Genomic DNA, 22,440 nt, shown 5'->3' with positions numbered 1-22,440 from the left:
AGTCAACTAGGGATGTGCAAAACACATATAGTCAAAATCTGTTCAGACACCTTAAATTTTTTCACATTATCAGTTTATTCGCTATAGTTTTGAAAATGTTAATAGAATATGACAAGAACTCAGAGTTAAACTGTGTCAGAACAAATTCATATTGATAATGTCAGATAACTTTGATAGAAAGGTTAAATTTAAAGGGGTGGTTGCATGCGATTTCACTTTTTTAACTTTAGTTAGTGTGTAATGTTGCTGCTTGAGCATAAACAGTATCTGCAAAGTTATAGCCTCAAAGTTCAATGCAAACGGAGATATTGTCTTTTAAAGTTATGGCAGTTGATTGCCTACAAAAACGGTCGGTTTTGACTACAAGCTTCTTCCTGGGTTGGTGACATCATAAACCCTTGCTAGTCACCGCAGATGTGACTTCTGCCCGTAATTGTAAAGGCCGTGGCGTTTCCGGACAACCTGTGCTTGGCACTTTAGCCAATAAAAATACACAAAGCTACATTTGGCCATCTAAGACCATTGCGTTTTTCGGAGGGATGGGCTTCATAGAAGCAGGAAGCAAACAAGCTGTTCAAATGACAGTAGAGACAGTGGTGTGAAATAAAGGAAAAATATGAGAAAAATACAGCGTTTAAAAAAAAAGTATTAAGACGTTATACTGCGCCCCATAAACACAACCAAGCCGAAAAAAACACCCCGGAAGCACCCCTTTAAGTACACAATTAGATAATACCAATTTAGGTCAAGTCAACTTTATTTATATAGCACTTTTACAATGACAATTGTTTCAAAGCAGCTTCACAGTGTTAAACAGGAAAATATTACAACAAATTTTGAGTCGGCTGTACAGTCACTCTGGAGAAAACGGTGATGTTATCAGCTCATTTCAATTCATCATATAGTGACAATGCGGGCAGATCAGTAATAAAGTTGATACAGTTAATTTAGTCATCAATTTTATTTGGATATTTAGTCGAAAACTTTAGTCAAAATTGTAGTGTCCCCCAACTGAGCAAGCCAAGCCAAAGGCGACAGTGGCAAAGAACCAAAACTCCATCAGGGCATGATGGAGAAAAATAAACCTGGGGAGAAATCAGGCTCAGTCGGGGTACCAGTTCTCCTCTGGCCTATTATTAACAAACAATGTATGATTATTATTCTGGCAACCTTACAGGTCAGAAATCATATTAGATTGAAATATTCAAAAGTTCGGGGACATCACGCAAGAGACGGGTTTATTGAGGACGACACATCGGTTACACAAAAATATGAATATTTGAAGGATCGGAGTCATCGCACCGGAGACGGGTTTATTAAGGATGACGTGTTGTTGAAGCCAATTCAGAGGAGACACTAATTGGCACAGTCTCAGCAGACACTCAAGAATGCATTGGTCATGTCCAAGCGCAGGTCCACCATCTGATCTGGATACGTCCTGGATACGGCTGACTACAGTAAACCTCGGGATAAACAGAGACTAACATTAGCATAGATGCCACTTTTTTATGATGTAACAAGTACATCAGGTATTATGGTAATTGTTCCCGGTTCTGGCTGACCCAGTTAATGCAGCCTAAGTATCAGTCAATTGATTTGAATAATGAAAGTTAAAAATGTGTATGCCATAGTAAAGAGATGCGTTTTTACTCTAGATTTAAACTGACAGAGTGTGTCTGCTTCCAGAACAATGCTTGGAAGACTGTTCCAGAGTTTAGGTGCTAAATAGGAAAAGGATCGACCACATGCAGTTGATTTTGATATTCGAGGTTTTATCAACTGGCCAGAATTTTGAGGCCACAATAGACGTAATGGAATAGAATCTTTTAAGAGCTTGTTCAAGTACTAGGGAGCTAAACTATTTAGTGCTTTGTAAGCAATAAGTAAGACTTTAAAATGTATGCAATGTTTTTAATAGCAGTGCTGACAGAACTGGGCTAATATTATCATACTTCCTGGTTCTAGTAAGAACTTGAGCTGCTGCATTCAATAATAGTTTTTAATAAACAAGTTTATTTGTTTGTGGAGTTTGTTTATTTATTAAGCAAGCAGGGCAACCACCCAGTAGAGCATTACAATAATCTAGCCTTGAGCTCATGAATGTATGATATAATTTTGATATATTTATAAGATGGTAGAATGCAGCGTTACAGATGCTAGAAATGTGGCTTTAAAATGAAAGATTGGTATCAAAGGTCAACCAATTACCAAGCAATGCTTAAATTTGTTCAGTCTGTGGTTTAAAAGGTTACATTAGTAATTAAAGAAAAAACACTTAAAATAAGTGTATGTAAGATTGTGGCCAAAACTGGTACTGCAACCACTATCCCCTCTCCCCTTCCCCCTTCCCCCTAACTCGAGGTTACAAGATAGGCTGCAGGATTCAGCAGGAATGTTTGTAGCTGCAGCTGTTGTAACTAGAGCAAAGCTGGCAACCTGGATGCCGACACACTACTGACTTTGTGATTGGTAGATCGGGGGAGGGCGGAGCTTCAGGTCAAAACACAACTTGTCAACATCAACATCAGTTGAGGGCTGCAACAACAACTTTTAAATGACAATATCCTGGCCGTATTACTGTTGTCAGTGATATAAGTATTTGAAATTAACATGATTTCTTAATGTCTAGTGACATAGCAGGGCCATTTTATGATTCATTGAAATACATTTCTTACATACAGTTCCTTTAAAGCTGCTGTCTGTAACTTTTTTTGTATTCAAGATTTACAAAAAATATATAATGAGAATGTACAACATGAATCCATTTTCCAAACTGTGTTTTTGTCTTACCCTGAATCATTATGGTACACTTATAATAAGTATTTATATTGGGACTATTTCAGGCCATACTGGTAGGTACCGCTGCGGAGGAGCACAGTCCATGTGTGATATGCCATAGACATAAACAGAGAGAAGATGCTCCGGCTGCAATGTTCATCCACAAGATGCATGCAGTTCTGTTTATTAACCACTAGAGTGCAAAAACTTACGGACTGCAGCTTTAAGCAAAATATGGTCAAATCAAAGTGTCTGAAAAATGTTGGTCTCAAATTTATATCAACCAGTAAAAACTGGTTACACCGTATGAAGAATTTTTGGGTATAATATATTACAGTTTACTTGATTTTACCATCCTCACTAACATAAAGTGTCCTGTAAAAAAAAAATGTGTCTGGTGTCTGAATAATGTTTGACTGTATGCTCAAAATAGATTAGTTAGGTTAGTTGCCAGAATGACTTTATCAATTGATTTTGAGGAAGCCCTAATTAATCTGATTTCAGGTTCACTTGACCCAATTTGGGTGTTTTGTTGTTTGTTTGTTTTCTGGGGGCATTCACACAGGATGCATTCTTGCAATCAGCTAAACCATTGGCTCTCAAACAAATTTCCAACATTTTACCTGACACTGCATTGTGAATGGGTCAGGCATTGAAATGCAATACCCAAAGTAAAGTAGTTTCAACTTTGACACCATTTGTTGTTGACCTTTCAAAGCCCATACATTGATTATCAAGAAAATCATGCTGCATCTGTATGTACTGTCATTGATGGCCGGTGGCCTGATCCTCTGCGTATCTAAGTTGTTTGACACATCTATTGCAAGTATAAACTCAATATTCAAGATGCTTATTCTTACTCCAGATTCATTTGATTGGAAATTTGTTTATCTTAATATCTCTGGTCAGAAGTAGCAGGTCAAAGCTGTCCATCTAAAATATGTGTTCTTAAACATGACAATTAAACATTTGCACTGACGAAGCATGAGAATTCTAGGTGAACAGCCCTCATTTGCAGTGCTGTTCATGTGCATATCAAAGCACCACAGGCTGCTTGCTTTGAGAGATGCGAGCCTGACGCAAGTCATGTGAAAGGAACTGTAGCTTTGTGCTGTAGCTTCAAAGCACTTAGTTTGGTGGGGACTACAGCTTTTGACCTACAATATCTTGACTTTTGAAGATGGATGGAATAATTTTCCAGTAAGCTAAAGTCTGTTGAATGAAAGTTACCTCAAAGTTATTGCAACCACCCCATGGGGTGCCCACAGTGCATTTGCATAATCAACCACCCTTATTCTCCACTGCTAAACCCTCCAACGGCTATTGACCCCAGACACACAGTAACACACTTACAAACACATCACCACACCATCAAATCAGACACACTTTCGTCATAAAAAGCTCTTGATCTCTCTACCTCTTCTGATGTGCCCCACACAACTCTCTTTAGAAACACTCGCTTTTAATCCTTAAAAAGGATGCTTGCCATGTACCCGATGAAGGATGACTCCTGGCTCAAAGTCAAAGCCTGTACAACTCTGCTCATAGCACTGATCCCCCTTGTGTATGGGACAATTAGACAAAAACCACCCCCATATCGGTCACAATTTGCGACCTATTAGACACAGATGAAGTCTAGAAATAAATTCAAAACTGCTAGAAGAGAAAAGGTCCCTGACTGTAATTAGAAGGATCACATGCAGAATACTGCAGTCAAGGTATGTTGGTGCATTCATAAAACATAGAATAATGAAAGGTTGATTGTTGATGGCAGAAGAAGAGATACAAGGCACTTCTTTCAGAACCTTGTAAGCTGCTTATTTGGCAGTGTCCAAAGATTTAAAGGTATAGGGTAGGCAATTTTCTAGGGGCTGTTACGAATACCATTTTTTGAGCTTTGAAGCTTCAGTAGTAATCAACACCCCTTCGGATGGAGGGGGCCAGACATAGTCTTCTCTCTAATAAAGGAAGGAATCTTGAGAAGCGGTGCACTTCACACGGGCAGGGTTAATATGCTCCGAGAACAGATTAACTACAATTAAAAATGAACGTGCAAGCACAGACCAGCAGCAGAGTGTTGTTTTTGGTTTCAAAGTGAAATGTAAAAGTACCTATTTAAGGGAGTTTGTCATTGTAGTGTTTTGTTGTTGTGTTTGTCATTAAGAAAAATAGGCAAATGAAAACCTACCATTCAAGCAGTCCATCCCCGAATTGGCGCTACTTCTAAACTCGTCATTCGTTCACAGCTGCTCAGTGCACAAGCACTGTAAAGTGCCGGAGAGGGAAAATGTTCTCACCGCCACATTGCTTATGGGTAAAAAGGCTAATACATTTTGATTCTATTGTTCTGTTTTCCACAATGTCAAACGAATGCAGCTTAACCAAAAATGCAAGCTTAGGCATAAGCTCATGCAGTTGTGGACTCTAGACAGAGAATACATTCAGTGTTTCATTCAGTGCTGAAACGTTTGAGGGTTGTAAAGAGTTACTGCCTATGTAGTTCCAAAATCAGCCACTTATGAGGTTTTTTTAACCGTTAGATGGTAAGCATGCCTTTTATTAGGTTGTGGAAGAGAGCTAGGGTTGATAAAGCTACAGAAAGACCCACGCCATCCCTGATACCCATCCATACATCATAGTGGAGCCAGCAGACAAGGATGCTTTGCTCTGCTTGACCCGAAAGACAAATGGCAAATTCAATCATGGCTTGGATCACATGGTCAAGTCTGTATTGCTAATCCAAGCAGCAATATCCTAATGCAGTGAGGGCAGCATGTGGAACGATGGCACACCGGCCTCAGAGAGCCAATCTGAGTCTGAGTTAATGAATGAGAAATAATTCTGTTAAGTGTGCTCAATCATTCAGCAGCCTGTTTCAGAATGGAAATAAGGCTGTTTATAGCTTGTAGATGGTGTGCAAGCTCTTTTTCTTTTTTGAGTGTGCTTTTTGGGCACACTGATCTTCTTTATTTGGTTAGCGTGCTGCAGAGGGGGAGCCGTCGTGTTAGTAGATTATATTTTTGTCCCCATGGAGAGCCATAAAGCATGCATTTTACCATCTGTTGTGCTTTTTTTTTATCGTGCCACTCTGCTCCGCCTGAGGGTAAAGCGAGGTTTCTGCAGCTAAGCCTCTCATTCTATTATATGCCATAGTGCAGTACTGTAGGAGAGAAAGCCACTGCTGCTCCCAGCCAACTGGGCCCAAATATACATCTCACAACCATCTGAGAGCTCATATCAGAGGGCAAACAGTAGAATAAGACCTGGGTAGACACAGAAGAATAAAATGCCTAAACATGGGTTTGAAGAAACAAATTGGTATTACATTGAATTTTCAAGACTAGCTTATTAGATGAAGTTGCATGCTTATTTGTGGAGCTCTTTATACAATACAGATTGTTTCAAAGCAACTTCACATTAATGAACAGGAAAATAACGTTGTTGTTATTGTGAAATTGCAAAATTCATTCATTATGCAACAAATCCAATTTAGGCTGTAAAACACAACAGAAGGCAATAGTGTCATTATTCAGCTCAATTTAGTTTCTGATTACCCATTACATATCACAACTAAATGTCACTCCTCAATACATTAGGAGAAAGATTTTTGCTTTTAGTAAGGGAAATTACCTAGACCTTTGACAATGGGTACTTTGAAGTCGGCTATGTGCAGTGGATCAATCACTAAACTTTTACATTTGTCACTTCCAGTGAGCAGGCAAGGATGCAACAAAAGATAGTAGAACCCGTTATATTAAGCGATGTTGTCAAAACTGGATGAAGTGCAACGCGACACGACACGACAGGTCCCCAAAAGCTATGCCTTTATGGAAGTAAAATAATAACGGACGTTTTTGAAACAAAAAAACTTGTTGAATCGCACTACTTGAAAAAAAATCACTTAGTTTCCACAGCGAATCATCTGCCTCAATCTAGTCCTATCCTCTGTATTCTCTTCTCTCAGTCTGACTACCTTCATGTCCTCTTTCACTACATCCATAAACCTCCTCTTTGGTCTTCCTCTTGACCTCCTGCCTAGTAGCTCTAACCTCAGCATCCTTTTACCAATATATTTACTCTCCTTCCTCTGAACATGTCCAAACCATCTCAACCTGGCCTCTCTAACTTTGTCTCCAAAACATCTCACATGTGCTGTCCTTCTGATGTACTCATTCCTGATCCTATCCATCCTCGTCAGTCCCAAAGAGAACCTCAACATCTTCAGCTCTGCTACCTCTAGCTCTTCCTCCTGTCTTTTCCTCAGTGCAACTGTCTCCAAACCATACAACATAGCTGGTCTTACTACTGTCCTGTACACCTTTCCCTTCATTCTTGCTGGTACTCTTTTATCACACAACAGACCTGACACTTTTCTCCACCCATTCCAACCTGCCTGGACATGCTTCTTCACCTCTTTTCCACATTCCCCATTGCTCTAGACAATGGATAAACTGGATTGCCAATTGGATAAACGGATAATTCAAGGAATTTTGTTTAATTTTACATTTTTAACTAAGGGCTTATTTTATTTCACCAATTGTTTTTTATTTATTATATTATTTAAAAAAAGGTCCCTTTCTTTTTTCAGTGGTCTTGAATCTTGGACTCTGAGAGCACATATCTGGTCTCATCCCACTAAAGTGGTGTCACATGTCATCACGGGAAAGAGCAGTCTTTCATAAAGTGGACACAATAGGGAGGATTGGGAGTTTTGTTACCCTGCCTCTCACTACTGTAATGTTTATCATGTTTAGGCATGCATTCCAAACTGGTGACATTACAGCTGTAACTGTTGATGGCAAATATTGATAAACAGACATTATAAGCTGTTTAAGGCTGTTGGGAAAATTATTAAATTACTCATCTTGGCTGATGTATTATCTATTATATCTCCTTCCCTCATCCCATTTACCATCATTCTGTCATCATGCAAGTACGGATCACACTTATTTCCAATCAACAGAGCTCATATGAGGATGCACCGATACCCAGGCAGCCTTTTGTCATGAGCTCAGCTAACTGTCTGCTTCAAATGAGACATTTACAGAGAGACAAAGACAGGTAAGATAAGGATAGTTTAGGCTCAGTTTCACCCTGACCTCTCTGGTCTTTTTCACCCACATGGATAGCTATGTAAGCGGAGCTGCAGTGGAGGCCCAGGTGTTAAAAGCTCAGCCAAAGGTATCATTTACTCTCAACGTGTGTCCGTTTCTCTCAGGGATGCAAACTGCTGAATAGCAAATAGCTGTGACATTTTGGAGGATTATGTAAACTTCTTTGCGATCCTGGAATTATTTGGTGCAAGCTTCTATGGCGATACAGATTAAGACATTATAGACTTGTTTCAGTGACATGTATTAATGTTTGAACTTGTTTTCCTCTTTCCCAGCCTATTCCCAACACATGGAAAACCATATCAGCCCTCCAAGCTATCTAAACCAGACGCTGCCCCCAGTGCATTCTGGAGGCTACTCCCCGACCCCAAAGACCACAGCGGGCGAGGATGATGTTACCAGGTATTGATTCAAAATTTGCCTCATGATGGGGCTCATGCAACAATGAGACACGATGTAGCACCGTCAGTCTGTATAGACCAGGGGTGTCCAAAGTCTGGCCCGTGAGCCAAATTCGCACCTTGTCTATTAAAATATATTATATGTGGCCCGCCACGCATAATTTACTAATCATGCAGTATCACAATGTCAACTCAAGGTGGCAAAACTAGATTTTTGGCCAGGGAAACATTAACATATATTGTTTGTGTATTAAGTTCAGTCCTATCTCAAGCTACTCTACTGCGTCAGCTCAAACTTTTATTTTGTTTGTCACATTAAAAAAAAAACAATAATAAAATAATAATAATAATAACATAATAATTCAAATAAATCTGTGTGTGTGTGTGTGTGATGTTTTTGTCATAAGTATGACATAGGTGTTACAAGGAGAGGGTGAAATATGAGGACAATTACCCATTTCGCCATTTTTTAAAATGCTTATAATTCATACAGGATGGGTTTTTTTTTTTTTTTTTTGAGAAAGTAAAAATGCAGAATGTTTCCTGTGATGAGTAGATTTAGGGGTAGGGGCAGTGTAGGGGGATAGAAAATAAGGTTTGTACGGTTTAAAAACCATTACGCCTATGGAATGTCCCCACATTTCACAAATTAAAAAAAAAAAAAAAAAAAATATATATATATATATATATATATATATACACGCAAATTCATTTTAACAGCACTAATTTTATTAATGCAATTAAAGTAGCGCTTAAAGGATGCAGCAGAAAACATTAACAGGGAAAGAAAAGGGTTAACAATAAAATTACTCTGAAACAAGTGCAGTTATAGCCTACATAAGCTACCATATTTTCTGCTAACTTTTATTAGACTTCAGGTTGAAAGAAAAGTGTGTTTTTACACAGCACATTCTCTGCAGTCCGAGCACGATGCACTGCAAGCTCACTCTCGCTCATGTCCGAAGGTAAATCATTAACACCATTTTAAGGTATACAGTACATGTGTTTTATTGAACTAAATACATTACAATCGGCTAAAACAAATACGCAGGTTACTTTTCTGAACAAGAGCGCTCCCGTGTTTCTCACACTGTTCAAGGCGCACATACACAAAATACCAGCATTTCAATAGGGAAGGGAACGCGCATCACTTAAAGGGGCCGCACTATATTACAGCTCTTAAAGGGGCCGCACTATATTACAGCTCTTAAAGGGGCCGCTCCATATTCTTACTCTTGGAATATGGACCTCCTCCAGGTATGGTGTGGTACTGATGCACTCTCAGTTTTCATACAAACTGTGCCCTGTTCTGAACTAAACTGCCAGTGTAAAAATTCTATTTATTTATATTATTTATATTAAAAGGAGAGAAATCACTGCTTATTCTGAATTTTTAAGCTTAGCCTGAAGAAACATGAACTAGTTCTTTGAAAAAATCTGTGACCTTTGATACATGTCTAGTCTCCATGCTCTGAGTATGGTTTCACTAATAATAAACATACATTTGTATAAAGCATGCATATTTGTCCACACCCAGGTTGATTAGAGTATTAAAAACTTGAAAAATATTAATTTAAGGTATATTTAGAACTGATAAAAATATGCAATTAAATTGCAATTAATCGCAAGTTTACTCATGACAATATGCTTGACTTGGTCCAAACTTGGTCCAAACATCGTCCACTTGGTTAACTTGGTTAAACATGGTTAACTTGGTCCAACATGGTTAACTTGGTCCAAACATGTTGATCTAGTTTGTACAAGATCCTCTAAAATGTTATATATTCTAAGAATCGTTTTACCTTCAATTCACTCATCTGCTCATTTAACAATTTATTATAGCTTTTTATTCCCCTTTATGAATTATTGCAACATTGTCTGGGGTGCTAATTTTCCCACTTATCTCGCAAAAATTACAAAAATTCAGAAGAAGTTCTTGCGTATGATTTCCAACTCTTATAAATATGCTCCTTCTGCACCTCTATTTCTTAGATTTAAGATTCTTCCAATTGAGAAAGTCAATGTTTATTTATCATGTATATTTATTCATAAGTTTATTTACAAGAGAGATGACCTCCCACCAACATTACAACACTTTTTTACCTTTATTTCAGATACTCATATCCATCAAACAAGGCATAGAGAAGTAAATCTTTTTTTTACTGTTCGCTTCAGGTCATAAAACTGACCTCAGTTTTAGGGGTCCTCAACTATGGAGTAAATTAAATTTGTCCCTAAGATCTATGTCGTCTTTATTCGTCTTTAAAAAACAGTTGAAAGATCTTTTGACTTTACTATGACAGCCCTTTGTTATAGTTTCCTGCAGTATATTTCATGCTCTTCTCCTTTGATCCTCCTTTACCATTACCCTTTAACATCTGTAACATTAAGTTAAAAGGATAATCAGGCTTCTGAAAATGTGTTTTTCACCCTTTTTTATTTTTATTATTCAACTTATTTGTCTGGGTGTCTTTTTGTTTTTTCATGTAAGTGGAGTGGAACTCTGTATAAACCCAATACTGTATCCATGTGATATCTGTGCAGAAATAAATAAATAAATAAAAAATAAAATGCGATTAATCACGATAAAATATTTTAATCGATTGACAGCCATATATATATATGTATATATTGAGAATCGATTTAAAATATTTTATGTAAATAAATAAAATAAGTGTGTCAACAACATCGAATCTGGGTTTTAAAAAGATTGGACACCCCCTGGTATAGACCAATGTTTTACATAATAAAGTTTAAATAAATGTTTTATTACCCAAATCTAATCATAGTCCTTACTAGGGCTGGGTATCAATACAGATTTCCTCATTCAATTCCGATTCTACAGAAAAATTCCCTGTCATCTAATGCTTTAATTTATAAAGGAATCTTGATAAAACTATAAAAATATAATTAGCGACAGTACAATAAAATGTTTAACAATCATTACAATCAAAAACATAATAATGTGTAAAGTTATTTTAAAATGGTATACTGTTTAAAGTATTAACATAGTAAAATTACATAAGTTTGTCTTTTTCAGTGATTCATTAAAAATGCCTGTTCATATTATTAATTTATCAGACTCCAACTATAGTACTATCACCAGATAAATCCTGTACATATAAGCTTATTGTTTGTGAGTTCAACAAATGGGAAGCTTCAAGCTGTTCATGATTGTTTTTATAATGTGTTGCCAGAGCAGGTCAGTGCTCTGATGTTCACCTGGGATGTTCAGAATAATGTCATGAATAGATGAGAGGCTCTATGAACTTTGACACAGTTCACTGGAATATCAAATTGCTATGTACTTTTGCTCAGGTCACCTGGCCTAAGCTGAAGTGCTTCACTGAAGGAGTTGTCAAATGTGAGGGCAGAGATAGCAAATCTCACTTTCCCCTTTCAGCATCCCTCTCTTTGTCCCGATAAACATGTGTGTTGATTTTATAAGGTTAAATCCATCTTAATATTAGAATTGCCCTACTTGAAGAGAGCACAATAAAAAATCAAACTGGATGCAAAAAAAAAGTGTGCTTATAACATTTATCCAGATGCAACAGCAGACCTTTTGAGAAATCCGACCTAAAATGACACGTCAGTGCCGATTTAGCGATTTGATAAGCTCCAAATTTAGCCCATCCACATCACGTGTTGGTTCATTTTCATAAGAACCGCAGCACGTCATCAAGCCTCTTAGCCAGCTTGCCAGAAAATGAATAAACAAGATTGTTGTAATCCAACAGAACAAACGATTCTATTAATCTGACCATTTAGGTGTACGGGAGGATTTGAATTTTAGCACAATCATCAAGCATATAGTACAAAGTAGCCTGAAAGGAGCTTGTGTCCCATTCTAGATGTCCGTGTGTTCAGTGTTGTTTTTGTTGTTGTTCTATTTAATAGGCAGAAGCAGATGTGATAAAATGTTTTTTCACTTTACATTTTATATTGTATTATTGTATATTGTAAGATATCAGTACTGTAAGATAGCCACAGGGATTTTTGATGGTTTAGTTAGTAGAAAAGGCTGTGTGCAGTAGAGTAGAACTTGACCAGCAGTGCCTCCAAGAGGCCTTTTATATACATTGGTCCTGCACTCTTAAAGGAACATTTATTATTGTGGCATAATATCGATTACCACAAAAAATGAAAATTACTTTCCTCTCAGTTTGTAAATCACATATACAGTAATGCACTATGGACATACAAAAGCAAGATATCCAAGGCACTTATAGTGTGACACTGTTGTAACATGAAACTGGAGACAGCTTTGCCATCACACAAATAAATTACAGTTTAAAATACACTACGTATGTATATGACTCTGATTAAGAGTCAATGATTGGATCATTATTGGAGTGATTATTTTGTTTCTAGCATGTTATATGATTGCCAACAGATTTTCAGTTCTTCTAAAGCTAATTGATAGAATGTGTAGCTTTTCATTTCTTAAACTAACATTTGGGAAGACACATCATGGGCATATTCCAGGATGATATGCCAAGATTTATAAGGATCAAATTGTAAAAGAATTATTGGGAGGGAATCCAGAACTTAAATTTATTGAAAGTCTTGGGATGTGCTAGAGGAGACTTGACCGAGTGCTTAAATCTTGCTTTGTCAATACAAGATCTTGACTAAAAGGAATACACCTCTTGATGAAAATAAATGCTGTGATGTTATTTCCATCAAGAGGTGCATACATTATTTGGTCTCCTCCAGTCCATCCCAAAGACTTTCAATGAATTTAAGGTCTGGACTCAAGGTGTGTGAAAATGATTCTTCATGCTCCCTTACAACCATTCTTTCACAATTTTAACCCTTATGAATCTTGGCATTGTCATCCTGGAATATGGACACGAAGTGTCTTCCTACATGGTTGTTTAAAAAATGAAAAGCGACACACACCATCAATTAGAATTAAAAGAAGTGTATCTAAACCTTTAACATGCTAGAAACTAAATAATCACTGCAATAATGATCCATATTTAAACCCAAACAGCAACTTTTTATTGATTCCAAATGTACTGATCCCTGATTTAGGAAAATGTAATTCATTTTTTTCCGACTCGATGAACAGTTTTTGTATGATTCTATATGAGTCTGTACATTTAGTATTTATGTCAGTCTATAAGGACATGTTTTGTTTTGTTTTTTTTGGTTATGCAGGGAACCCAGGAAGGTGGTGCTGCATCGAGGCTCTACAGGGCTTGGCTTCAACATAGTGGGTGGAGAGGATGGAGAGGGCATATTTATTTCCTTCATCCTGGCTGGAGGTCCTGCAGACCTGTGTGGAGAGCTGAGGAAAGGAGACCGCTTGGTGTCTGTGAGTATTTTTATTGGCCATTGAAACCTTACCCTGTCACATTAAAGATGAGCTTCTAATCAGAAGTATTACTTACAGTATTCACAAGGTATAATGAGCTTAGGGCTGAACAGCCTGCAGACAACTATCATATCGCTTGCCTTATTGAGTTAAAAATGACTGTCCCTTTCTTAGGTGAATGGAATAGACCTACGCAGTGCCACTCACGAACAGGCTGCTGCAGCCCTTAAGAACGCTGGACAAACGGTCACCATTGTTGCCCAGTATAGACCAGAGGGTGAGTCTTTCTCAATGTAAAACAGTGCCATGTCAATCATTTTGATCACCCATTAAAAACAAACCAGAAATCAATCAACGATCAGCAGGAGTCTCTTAGCTGTGTTATTGCGAGAAGTAAAAAGCCAATAAACCAATACTCCAGTTTTATAGCCATCCAAGTCAGGTTAGGGTCTTGAATAGAACTCATAAAAATTAGATTTGGATATTGAATCATCCAAAGCTGACTGTACAACTCGTCCTACAGACCGTTTATTATACTATTAACAATGCCAGTAAATTTGTGTTGATCTTTCCTGCATTCCTCTTAAAAAGATGTGCTTTTAAAGGCACAATATGTAAACATTTTGGATTAAAATATACAAAAACCACTAGAACAATGTTATATATTTTATTGACTTGTATACTTACAATATCCCAAATGTTTCCAAGAGCATTTATCCAGAGAAATAAGCAATTGGAACCAGGATATGGATTGTGTCCGTGTGTTGCCTATCAATGACATCATACCCGCATTACCCACGATTTCGGTTTTTATTTTGTAGAAACCATGAAAACACCAAAGACACTTTAATATATGATGTGTTTTTTTAGACAGGTGAGAAACATTCATTCATCGATAGAAATCGAATCATTGTTATATAATTCGACAGAGTTACTTTAAATCTTGTTTTCATGATTTAAAGAGTACCATGTTTCACCATGCCTAATATCGATCTGTCTTACTGCAGTGTGCAACAAGTGTCTCATAGTTGCAGCCGAGCAAAAGCACAGAGAAGCATTATAACATAAAGTTCAACACACTCAAATAATGTATCTAATATGATAAAAACACATACGCATACGCATTAGCGGAAGAAGCAGAAGCAGTCACCTGCGGCATAATAAAAGCTCTGCGAAATCAAGGTGTCATCAAGCTACGCCTTTGCTTTGAACAAGCGACAACCAGTGGAGAAAAAATTACATATTGTGGCTTTAATGGCAACAGACTCACATTCTGTATAGTAGATATTGTGGTTTCATTGCATTTAAAGGGATTAGTATCCCATTACTTTTTAAAAAACAATAAATACAGAAATCGGATTAAATATAAACCCATCAAATATCATAAATAGACCATCATTGTGGATATTGGTATTATACTGATCATGAGTTTTGTTTAAGACTGCATTTTTTTATACACAAATATTCTCTATTATTCCCTCATACACACAGATGTCTTATGACTGCATTCAACAGCAGCATTCTGGGAGATGGGCAGTATTGATGTTTGTGGCCTTGTGTTTCAGAGTACAGCCGATTTGAAGCCAAGATCCATGACCTAAGAGAGCAGATGATGAACAGTAGCATCAGTTCAGGCTCAGGATCCCTGAGGACCAATCAGAAGAGATCACTATACGTCAGGTACTGGAGAGATATTCACCAATATGCTAAAAGGGACTGGTCACCAGCAAAACTGACAAATCTTATTGACAATGAAATCAAAATGGACCAATGCACTTTTTTTTGTTTTGTTCTTTTTTTTTTTATTGCCCATGTAATATTATTTTAAAAAACTTAATTTCCCCCCTCCCCCCTTGCCATGACATCTCTGATGATGTGAACAGTACACAAGGGCTGGGCAATAAAACATCTCCTCTAGCAACCTGTCACTTACATGAGATCGCAGCAATTAACTAACGACAGCAATCCAATGTTCCAATCAATTCCTGATGGAAATCAAGTGCTGCCCTAGATTTTTTTTTTCATTCAAGAAGCCATTTCACTCAGACATTCTTCACTGTAGCTAGGGACGAAAAGACGCAATTTCTGTTTCATGCCAACTTTAAAGGCCAATTCGGACCAAGAATGAAAACTACAATAAAAAACTATATAAGCATCCACACCAACGGACAATAATATTCTGTTTATTCTAATTGCGTTCTGCGGTTTTGTTGTCTGTTGTTTTAAATGCTCAACCCCTTTAAAGCAGATGTATTCTGATATAGTTTAGTTTCTCTGTGCCATTATTGGTATAGTTGTGGTGTGAACTCTGCTCTTTTTTTTATATTTAGAACGATCATTACAACTTTACATTTATAGTTATCGTTTTAGGTGTGAACAGGCCTTAAATGTAGTAACACTTCTGATTTAAATGGATAAGCCATTTTTAAATCACCTTGTCAGACTTCACTACATGCATCAAGTATCTTGTCTGTTTTTCCTGTTTTCTGCAGGGCACTGTTTGATTATGATAAAACTAAGGACTCAGGGCTGCCTAGCCAGGGCCTGAACTTCAAATTTGGGGACATCCTACACGTAGTGAATGCTTCAGATGATGAGTGGTGGCAGGCACGGCAGGTCACTCCTCAAGGAGAGGTGGAGGAAATGGGCGTTATTCCCAGCAAGATAAGGTGAGAGATTGAAGCGTATAAAAACAAACATACGAGTAAACACACACGGGTATTTTAAGGTTTACTTTGTAAACTTTGTATTCATACTAAATAATATCACAATCACAGGTCCTCCAGCAGCATTCCTCATGAAATCCTCAAGAATGTTTTGACTGGGTGTGTTTAGCTGATAACTTACCCTCCGTAGCCTAAAGTGCATAAATAGTGCAAAATACACCTGATATTAAATGGGTTTTGGTCAATCGGATCACAAGTAGACGAGGGAGAAACATACCTGTTTTAATCTGTCTCTTTTTGTCCACTTTCAACCGCTTCTGTCCTGATTTCTTTGAGGGGGATGTTCTATAGGTGGGTAAATGTATGGGCTTTTTCAGATCTGTAATAGACGCAAAAAGCTCACGCAATTTACATATGAACATGACCGGAGACGACAGAAAAACATACGGAGATCAGCCATTTCCTTTCTGCTCTGACAGCCACAAGATCACAACGAACACTGCGAGAGTGTGATAGAAATCAGGAATGGTGAGAGAACATTGTGCTTGGTACGTTTTCGTCTTCAAACCAAATTTAGGTCTTAATCCGACAAAGTTTTAATCCCGCCTGCTTTCACATTAGGTCAGAAGGCGGAGAGTAGACCGTCTTTTGTGGCTGTTCAAATGCATTCAACCACATGAGTGTTTACAATATGAAAGCAAACCCCCCATATCGCCATCAGTTTATTGTAGTCATAGAGTTTCAGAAGTTGACAGGAATTGCTGAGGACGGATAACTGAGTAGACAAGTGTCACTCATTGAAAAGATGAAAATTCCCAATGTCAGCCATCAGCTCCACTGCAATTTGGAGCGGTTAGTCTGGCTTCCCTAGACAGCGCATGTCCTGAGCGATATCCAAATCCACATCAATGGCCTGTTAAATGGCGCAAGCAAGAAAAACTTGCTACTTAGAGATTCGGAGCTAGTCCACAGTCCAATGAACGTTAGCAACCTCTAAGTTATTCATGCTTGCACCGACTGAAAACATACATGAGAAACACTATGAGACTGTCGGCCGTTGCAGTACTGAACATTAAATGGGCCATTCATATGGATTTGGATAAAACAGTTAATCGCTCTGATGGCGTACCTGGTGGATATCGCTTAGCCCTTCACAATGGCATAGTCGCGAACCCTCTGTGCTGGGTTGCACCAATCGATTATTATATTGCATATAAGTTTGGCCAGTTTTTACTTTCACTTTCTGTAGGGAATAATTGGCTTGAGACTTCTCCACTATCTAGTGCAGAGTTTGCACATTGCTTGTGTGATATCCACCTTCATGGTTTAAAAATGCCATTTTTCATTTAAAATGGAAGACAATGATTTCATTTTCTGTGATAATAAATTTAAGTAACTGAGTAATTTATTATTAAATAAATGAGTACATATAAACAAGTAACAAAAGTAAAATCTCAGCAAGAGGTCGACTTGTGTTCCGGTCACCCAAAACGCATCCGGGATGTTCTGATGAAGAAGATTGAATAAAAAGTGGATAACAGCTATTGTTATATAAATTCCTTGTGTTTTCTCTCTAGAGTGGAGAAGAAGGAGAGAGCCAGGTTAAAGACAGTTAAATTTAACTCCAAGTCACGAGAAAAAGGGGTAAGTGAACCTTTTCATACATGCATATAGTACCTATATAGATATGAACAATATTCCGTTCTCAAACCCAGCGAGTTGCTTACTTCTGAGAACACATTCTGTATGAACCTGACTGATTTGCAACACTTTTCAGTGTCCCATTAATAAAGAACCACAAGAAACTTGACACTTCAATTTTGTTGTTAGCAGACAAGAATACTATTAAGAGAAAATACCTAGCACACACAAATATTGGGTCAATTTGGGTCAAGGTTATTGGGTATAGTTGTGTTAGGATTTTCTATGCTGTTAATCAACATTTCTCTCAACTTGTTTGCCATCTTGAATAAAGTTGAGCTCACAGTGTGTTCTGGGATTGTATTCTCTGCATCAAAACAACATATTTTGTAACATAAATGTTCATTTAATGCATCCTCGTTAGTTAAATGCTTTCATTTCTTTTAAAAATGTTTTTATTAATTCCATTGGTGGTGTACATGTGATGCTGCAGTAGATTTTGGGCAAAACAAGGTATCTTAGAAAGCAGCATACCATGTTGTTTCCTTCCTTATGCATCAACCAGAGGATTACAGTGTCTAAAATGCTGTTGAAATAGGCAACTCGCTAGGGATTAGAACTATGCTTCTTTGTTGCTTATATTGTGTACCTAGAATGACATTGAAATGCATTTTAAATTACTTTACAAATTAGTGTTTGATGATCTTCCTACCTCTGTGAAAGTTGAACCATTTTATATTAACTCACATGTAATAATGCTCAGTCAGTGCATTCAGTGGAATGTAATATCCTGGATGACGTTTACTAATCAGTCTGCCATGTGAATGGTCCGGTCTAAATTAACAGCATGCGTAGCTGCAATTGTTGCAGACCCAAAAACGACCATATGTTATATAACACATATAACAATACTGTAATACATAGAAGGCATAGAAGTCAAAACGCCAGATTATCTAACAGCCCAACAAAACATGCATGATAGGAAAACGAAGGACAAATACGCTTGCCATTGATGCCGGACTGCTCCTGTATGACACACCTCCTCCTCTCCTGTCCTTCATCCTCACACTTTCCTCCTTCTGCCTACCATGCACTTCTCTCCAGTAACTCACAGTGTTGCAGTGCAAACAACCAGGCCTATAACTAATCACTGCGTAAGAATGAAAATGCACCGATAGTCCTGGTGCATCATCGCTGAGCCATGTACAGAACAGAGCCATGTAGTTAGCATTACTTGGATCATTTCACATACTGGCTCTGTTGACAGCAAAGGATTTCATAATATATTTTGAAAACAGAAATCATCCCAACTTGCTCTGTTTTGTGGTGTGTTGCTGCTGATAAGGAAGCAGCCACAACCAAAGCAGTTTTAGGCCTCCACATGCTTCTGGCACAGTCACAGCGCTTCTTACCCTTTGCATGCAAATCTGAATGCTTGGAGATTTCCTGCTGCTAGCTTTTTTTGAGTCTTTGACTCAAATCCATTTATTTGTCCACTTCAGTTTATCATGCATTTCATGTACAATTGTTACTCTTTGATGTCTTCCATTAATTGAGTTAACACCTATCAATAAGACATTGATCGTCAAATGTATCTTACAATGCCAGGGGCATTTGATCAAATCATCACAAAGCCAAGAGCAAAACAGTCATCTTTATTTTTTTCCATATGGACATTAGACAGCCCTTTTTCCCTTCCCTTCTTTTCTTTTGCCCTCCCCTTCCTTCTCTTCCTCAGCAGTCCCTCAATGACAAGCGTAAAAAGAACCTCTTTTCCCGCAAGTTCCCCTTCTACAAGAACAAGGAGGCGAGTGAGCAGGAAACAAGCGATGTGGACCGTAAGTACAGAAAGTGGCACTCCAGCGCAATGTTGGGCAAGAATAGGGCAGCAGGTCATAAGGACAGAGGTGGGCACTGCTCTACTGGACACAGCAAGCATTAGAGCCTACTTTAGACAGACAGTGGACAGAGAAAGCTTGGTGCCTGCTGTGTCCAGTGGCTGGACCAGGCCTTAGAGTGTCTCAGTAACCCATGTACTCTTGTGGTTGTTGTCTCTCTCGTTGCTCCCTTCCTGACCGCTCCACAGGACAACCCAGATGACATGCTATCCAAAGGCCAGAGTAAGTTCCCCATGTAGATGTCCACTTGGTCACCTTTGGACCAGACCTCCATTCTATCTCTCTTCCTCTCGCATCTCTCATTCCTCACTCTCATAATTCACACTGATCTTTCTTTAGAGGGCACATTTAGTTTGTCCCAGAGCTCAAGAGATTCTCCAGACACACTTAAAGTACCAGAATAAAACTATGTTCTCTTTCTACTGTTGATGGTGGAGGTGAAAGGTTGTTTTCTACTCTCTTTCTCACTGTTCTCTGTGGAATCTCCCCTCATGATGTTCTACTGAGATCCATTGATCTGATATGTATTTGCCCTAATACACTCTAGATAGTAAAGCTTTTATCTAATTACTGTTAACTCCTCAAATAGTCTATGTAATGGCTTGACGGGTGCGGTTTTCTTTTCTGTGTTGGGTCATTCTTCAATTGCAGGGACAAACAAGACACACCATTTGTAAAAAATCATGTTTTACTTGCAAATAATAAAATGTAATGCTATGTATTTAAGATTAGTTTAACATGCTATATCTAGTAAAATGAAAGCTTAATGACTTAACCAGAAAAACAAACAAACAGAAATTCACAATGCGTTAGGGGTTAACAAAATGATGAAAAAAATCAGATACTGGTGCCACAAGCATTATGTCTGTGGTTTTACCAGTATTTTAAGTAAATTTCTGTATGTTTGTTTTTCTGGTTCTTAAACGTACTAGTTTAAGAACCTGAAAAACAAACAAACAGAAATGTAAGATGCAAATTTACGGAATAATTTATATATATTTTTAAAAACTATGAATTCAGTTTAACTGCTTTGTTAAAATTACAGTTTTAACAGGTGTTAAAAGGTTTCATTTTGGCCCCTCTTTCCAACAAGAGATGTTTTTGTTTTTATTTTAAAAAAGACATGAAAAATGGTCTTGGGTACCTTTATATTTACATATTGAAGTAACACCACAGATTTAATGTAACACCATAGACTTACAGCAAGGTCTACATGTCTATGCTGTCTATAAAGACGCTGCTTTTCAGCAGAACATAATTTTGCCATATCTGATAAAAGTGATACAATTATATGATTATGAATGTCCTAAAGCGAATTCTGTGATTTTTTAAAAAAATAAAAAAATAGAACATGTAACACCACAAATAACACAGATCTAGACTTTTCTAAAATGGAGGCTGTCATCATTATGGTTTTAACAGCTGGGGATGTTTTACAAATATTAATAAGTAATAATAAAATAACAAATTTATAAAAAATTTTATTAAAATATGTAAAAATCTGCAAGTTATCAGTGTAACACTGCAGACTCTAATAAAGTGCACTACATGATATTGTTAGAATTTTAGCAACATTTATGAAAATTAATAAGAACCAACATACCTTAGATCAACCACCTGCAATGACCTTTACACACAGGAAGTAGTCCAATTACAATTACCTCTTTTCTTAAATTGGCAACATTCATAACTGTAACACCACTGATGTGAAGTTGGGGGACAAAAATGTTTTTTAGTAAAACGGTAATTTTCACAATCATGAAATACAATTTCAGTCTAAATCACAATACAACCATTTTATTTGTTTAAAACAAAAGGCACTTATATCCCTGGATACTACCTCTTTGAGGTATTGCGGGAATATGCAGATTTTTTTTACACATGAAATCTCTCAAATAAATATGCATAAAAATAATTTCAGAACACCACTGCCAATGCAATTAAGGAATGACCCTGTTGACAGATTTTGCTTTGAATCAGGACATTGTGTGTCATCCAGTAGCTTTTAGTTTACATCCCAACTCAATAAAACCTCACTAATATGGATGAAGACGCCTTCAGAAAGGAAATTAATTCTCACTCTAGAGAGCATTTTTTAGCAAAACTTTGAATGTGTCTGCGCATGCAAGATGAGTCAATATTTTAAATCTGCATTAGTCAGCGAAGACGCCGGTAGTGCGTGAGTGTGTGCTTAAACCCTTTTCTGTTGTTTAGATTAACATTTGCTGCTAGAAATGATTCATTTGTTTACTTTTTTCAGTTTTTATTCCAATTTATAGGGTATTTTATCAACACTAATTTTAGTTATTTATTGTAAAATAAACCTGGTAAGAAACATGAAGCTAATGTCTGATAGTAGAAAATAATTGTGATTAAGATTATGAATTCTGACTAGTGTTTAGAAAGCAGAATGAAACAGTATATTGATTTATTTGATATTTGTATTATTATTTTTACTACTATTATTATTATAAATTAACATGTTTACTCTTAATTTTTCATGAACTTTTCTACAAAGCACAAGCTTGCGTTCCGCCGGGGATCACAGTTTGAAAACCCCTGTGCTAATTAACTTTGTCAACTTTTAAGAGTATAGTAGCACATGACCCCAACTTGTTT

At 37.3% G+C, this 22,440-nt stretch overlaps 1 protein-coding gene across 10 annotated transcripts in view; it reads left to right on the top strand.

The window, feature by feature from the left end:
• dlg1b (discs large MAGUK scaffold protein 1b) overlaps positions 1-22,440 on the top strand; it is a 147,730-nt gene that overhangs the window by 113,413 nt on the left and 11,877 nt on the right. For 6 of the 10 annotated variants that reach the window (XM_067454353.1, XM_067454358.1, XM_067454355.1 and 3 more), the window contains 7 exons: positions 8,168-8,294; positions 13,460-13,616; positions 13,791-13,893; positions 15,182-15,296; positions 16,109-16,285; positions 17,860-17,926; positions 19,662-19,761. In XM_067454353.1, the coding sequence (XP_067310454.1) occupies positions 8,168-8,294; positions 13,460-13,616; positions 13,791-13,893; positions 15,182-15,296; positions 16,109-16,285; positions 17,860-17,926; positions 19,662-19,761 (846 nt within the window). Of the gene's footprint in view, positions 1-8,167; positions 8,295-13,459; positions 13,617-13,790; positions 13,894-15,181; positions 15,297-16,108; positions 16,286-17,859; positions 17,927-19,661; positions 19,762-20,009; positions 20,044-22,440 lie in introns of all 10 variants that reach the window. The other 4 variants (XM_067454354.1, XM_067454364.1, XM_067454359.1 and 1 more) reach the window with 1 other exon arrangement.

Source organism: Pseudorasbora parva, chromosome 9 (assembly GCF_024679245.1).
Source record: "Pseudorasbora parva isolate DD20220531a chromosome 9, ASM2467924v1, whole genome shotgun sequence".
Classification (NCBI taxonomy): Eukaryota; Metazoa; Chordata; class Actinopteri; order Cypriniformes; family Gobionidae; genus Pseudorasbora; species Pseudorasbora parva.
The sequence above is the reverse complement of the archived record's forward strand: the minus strand, read 5'-3'. Positions and strand labels throughout refer to the sequence as shown.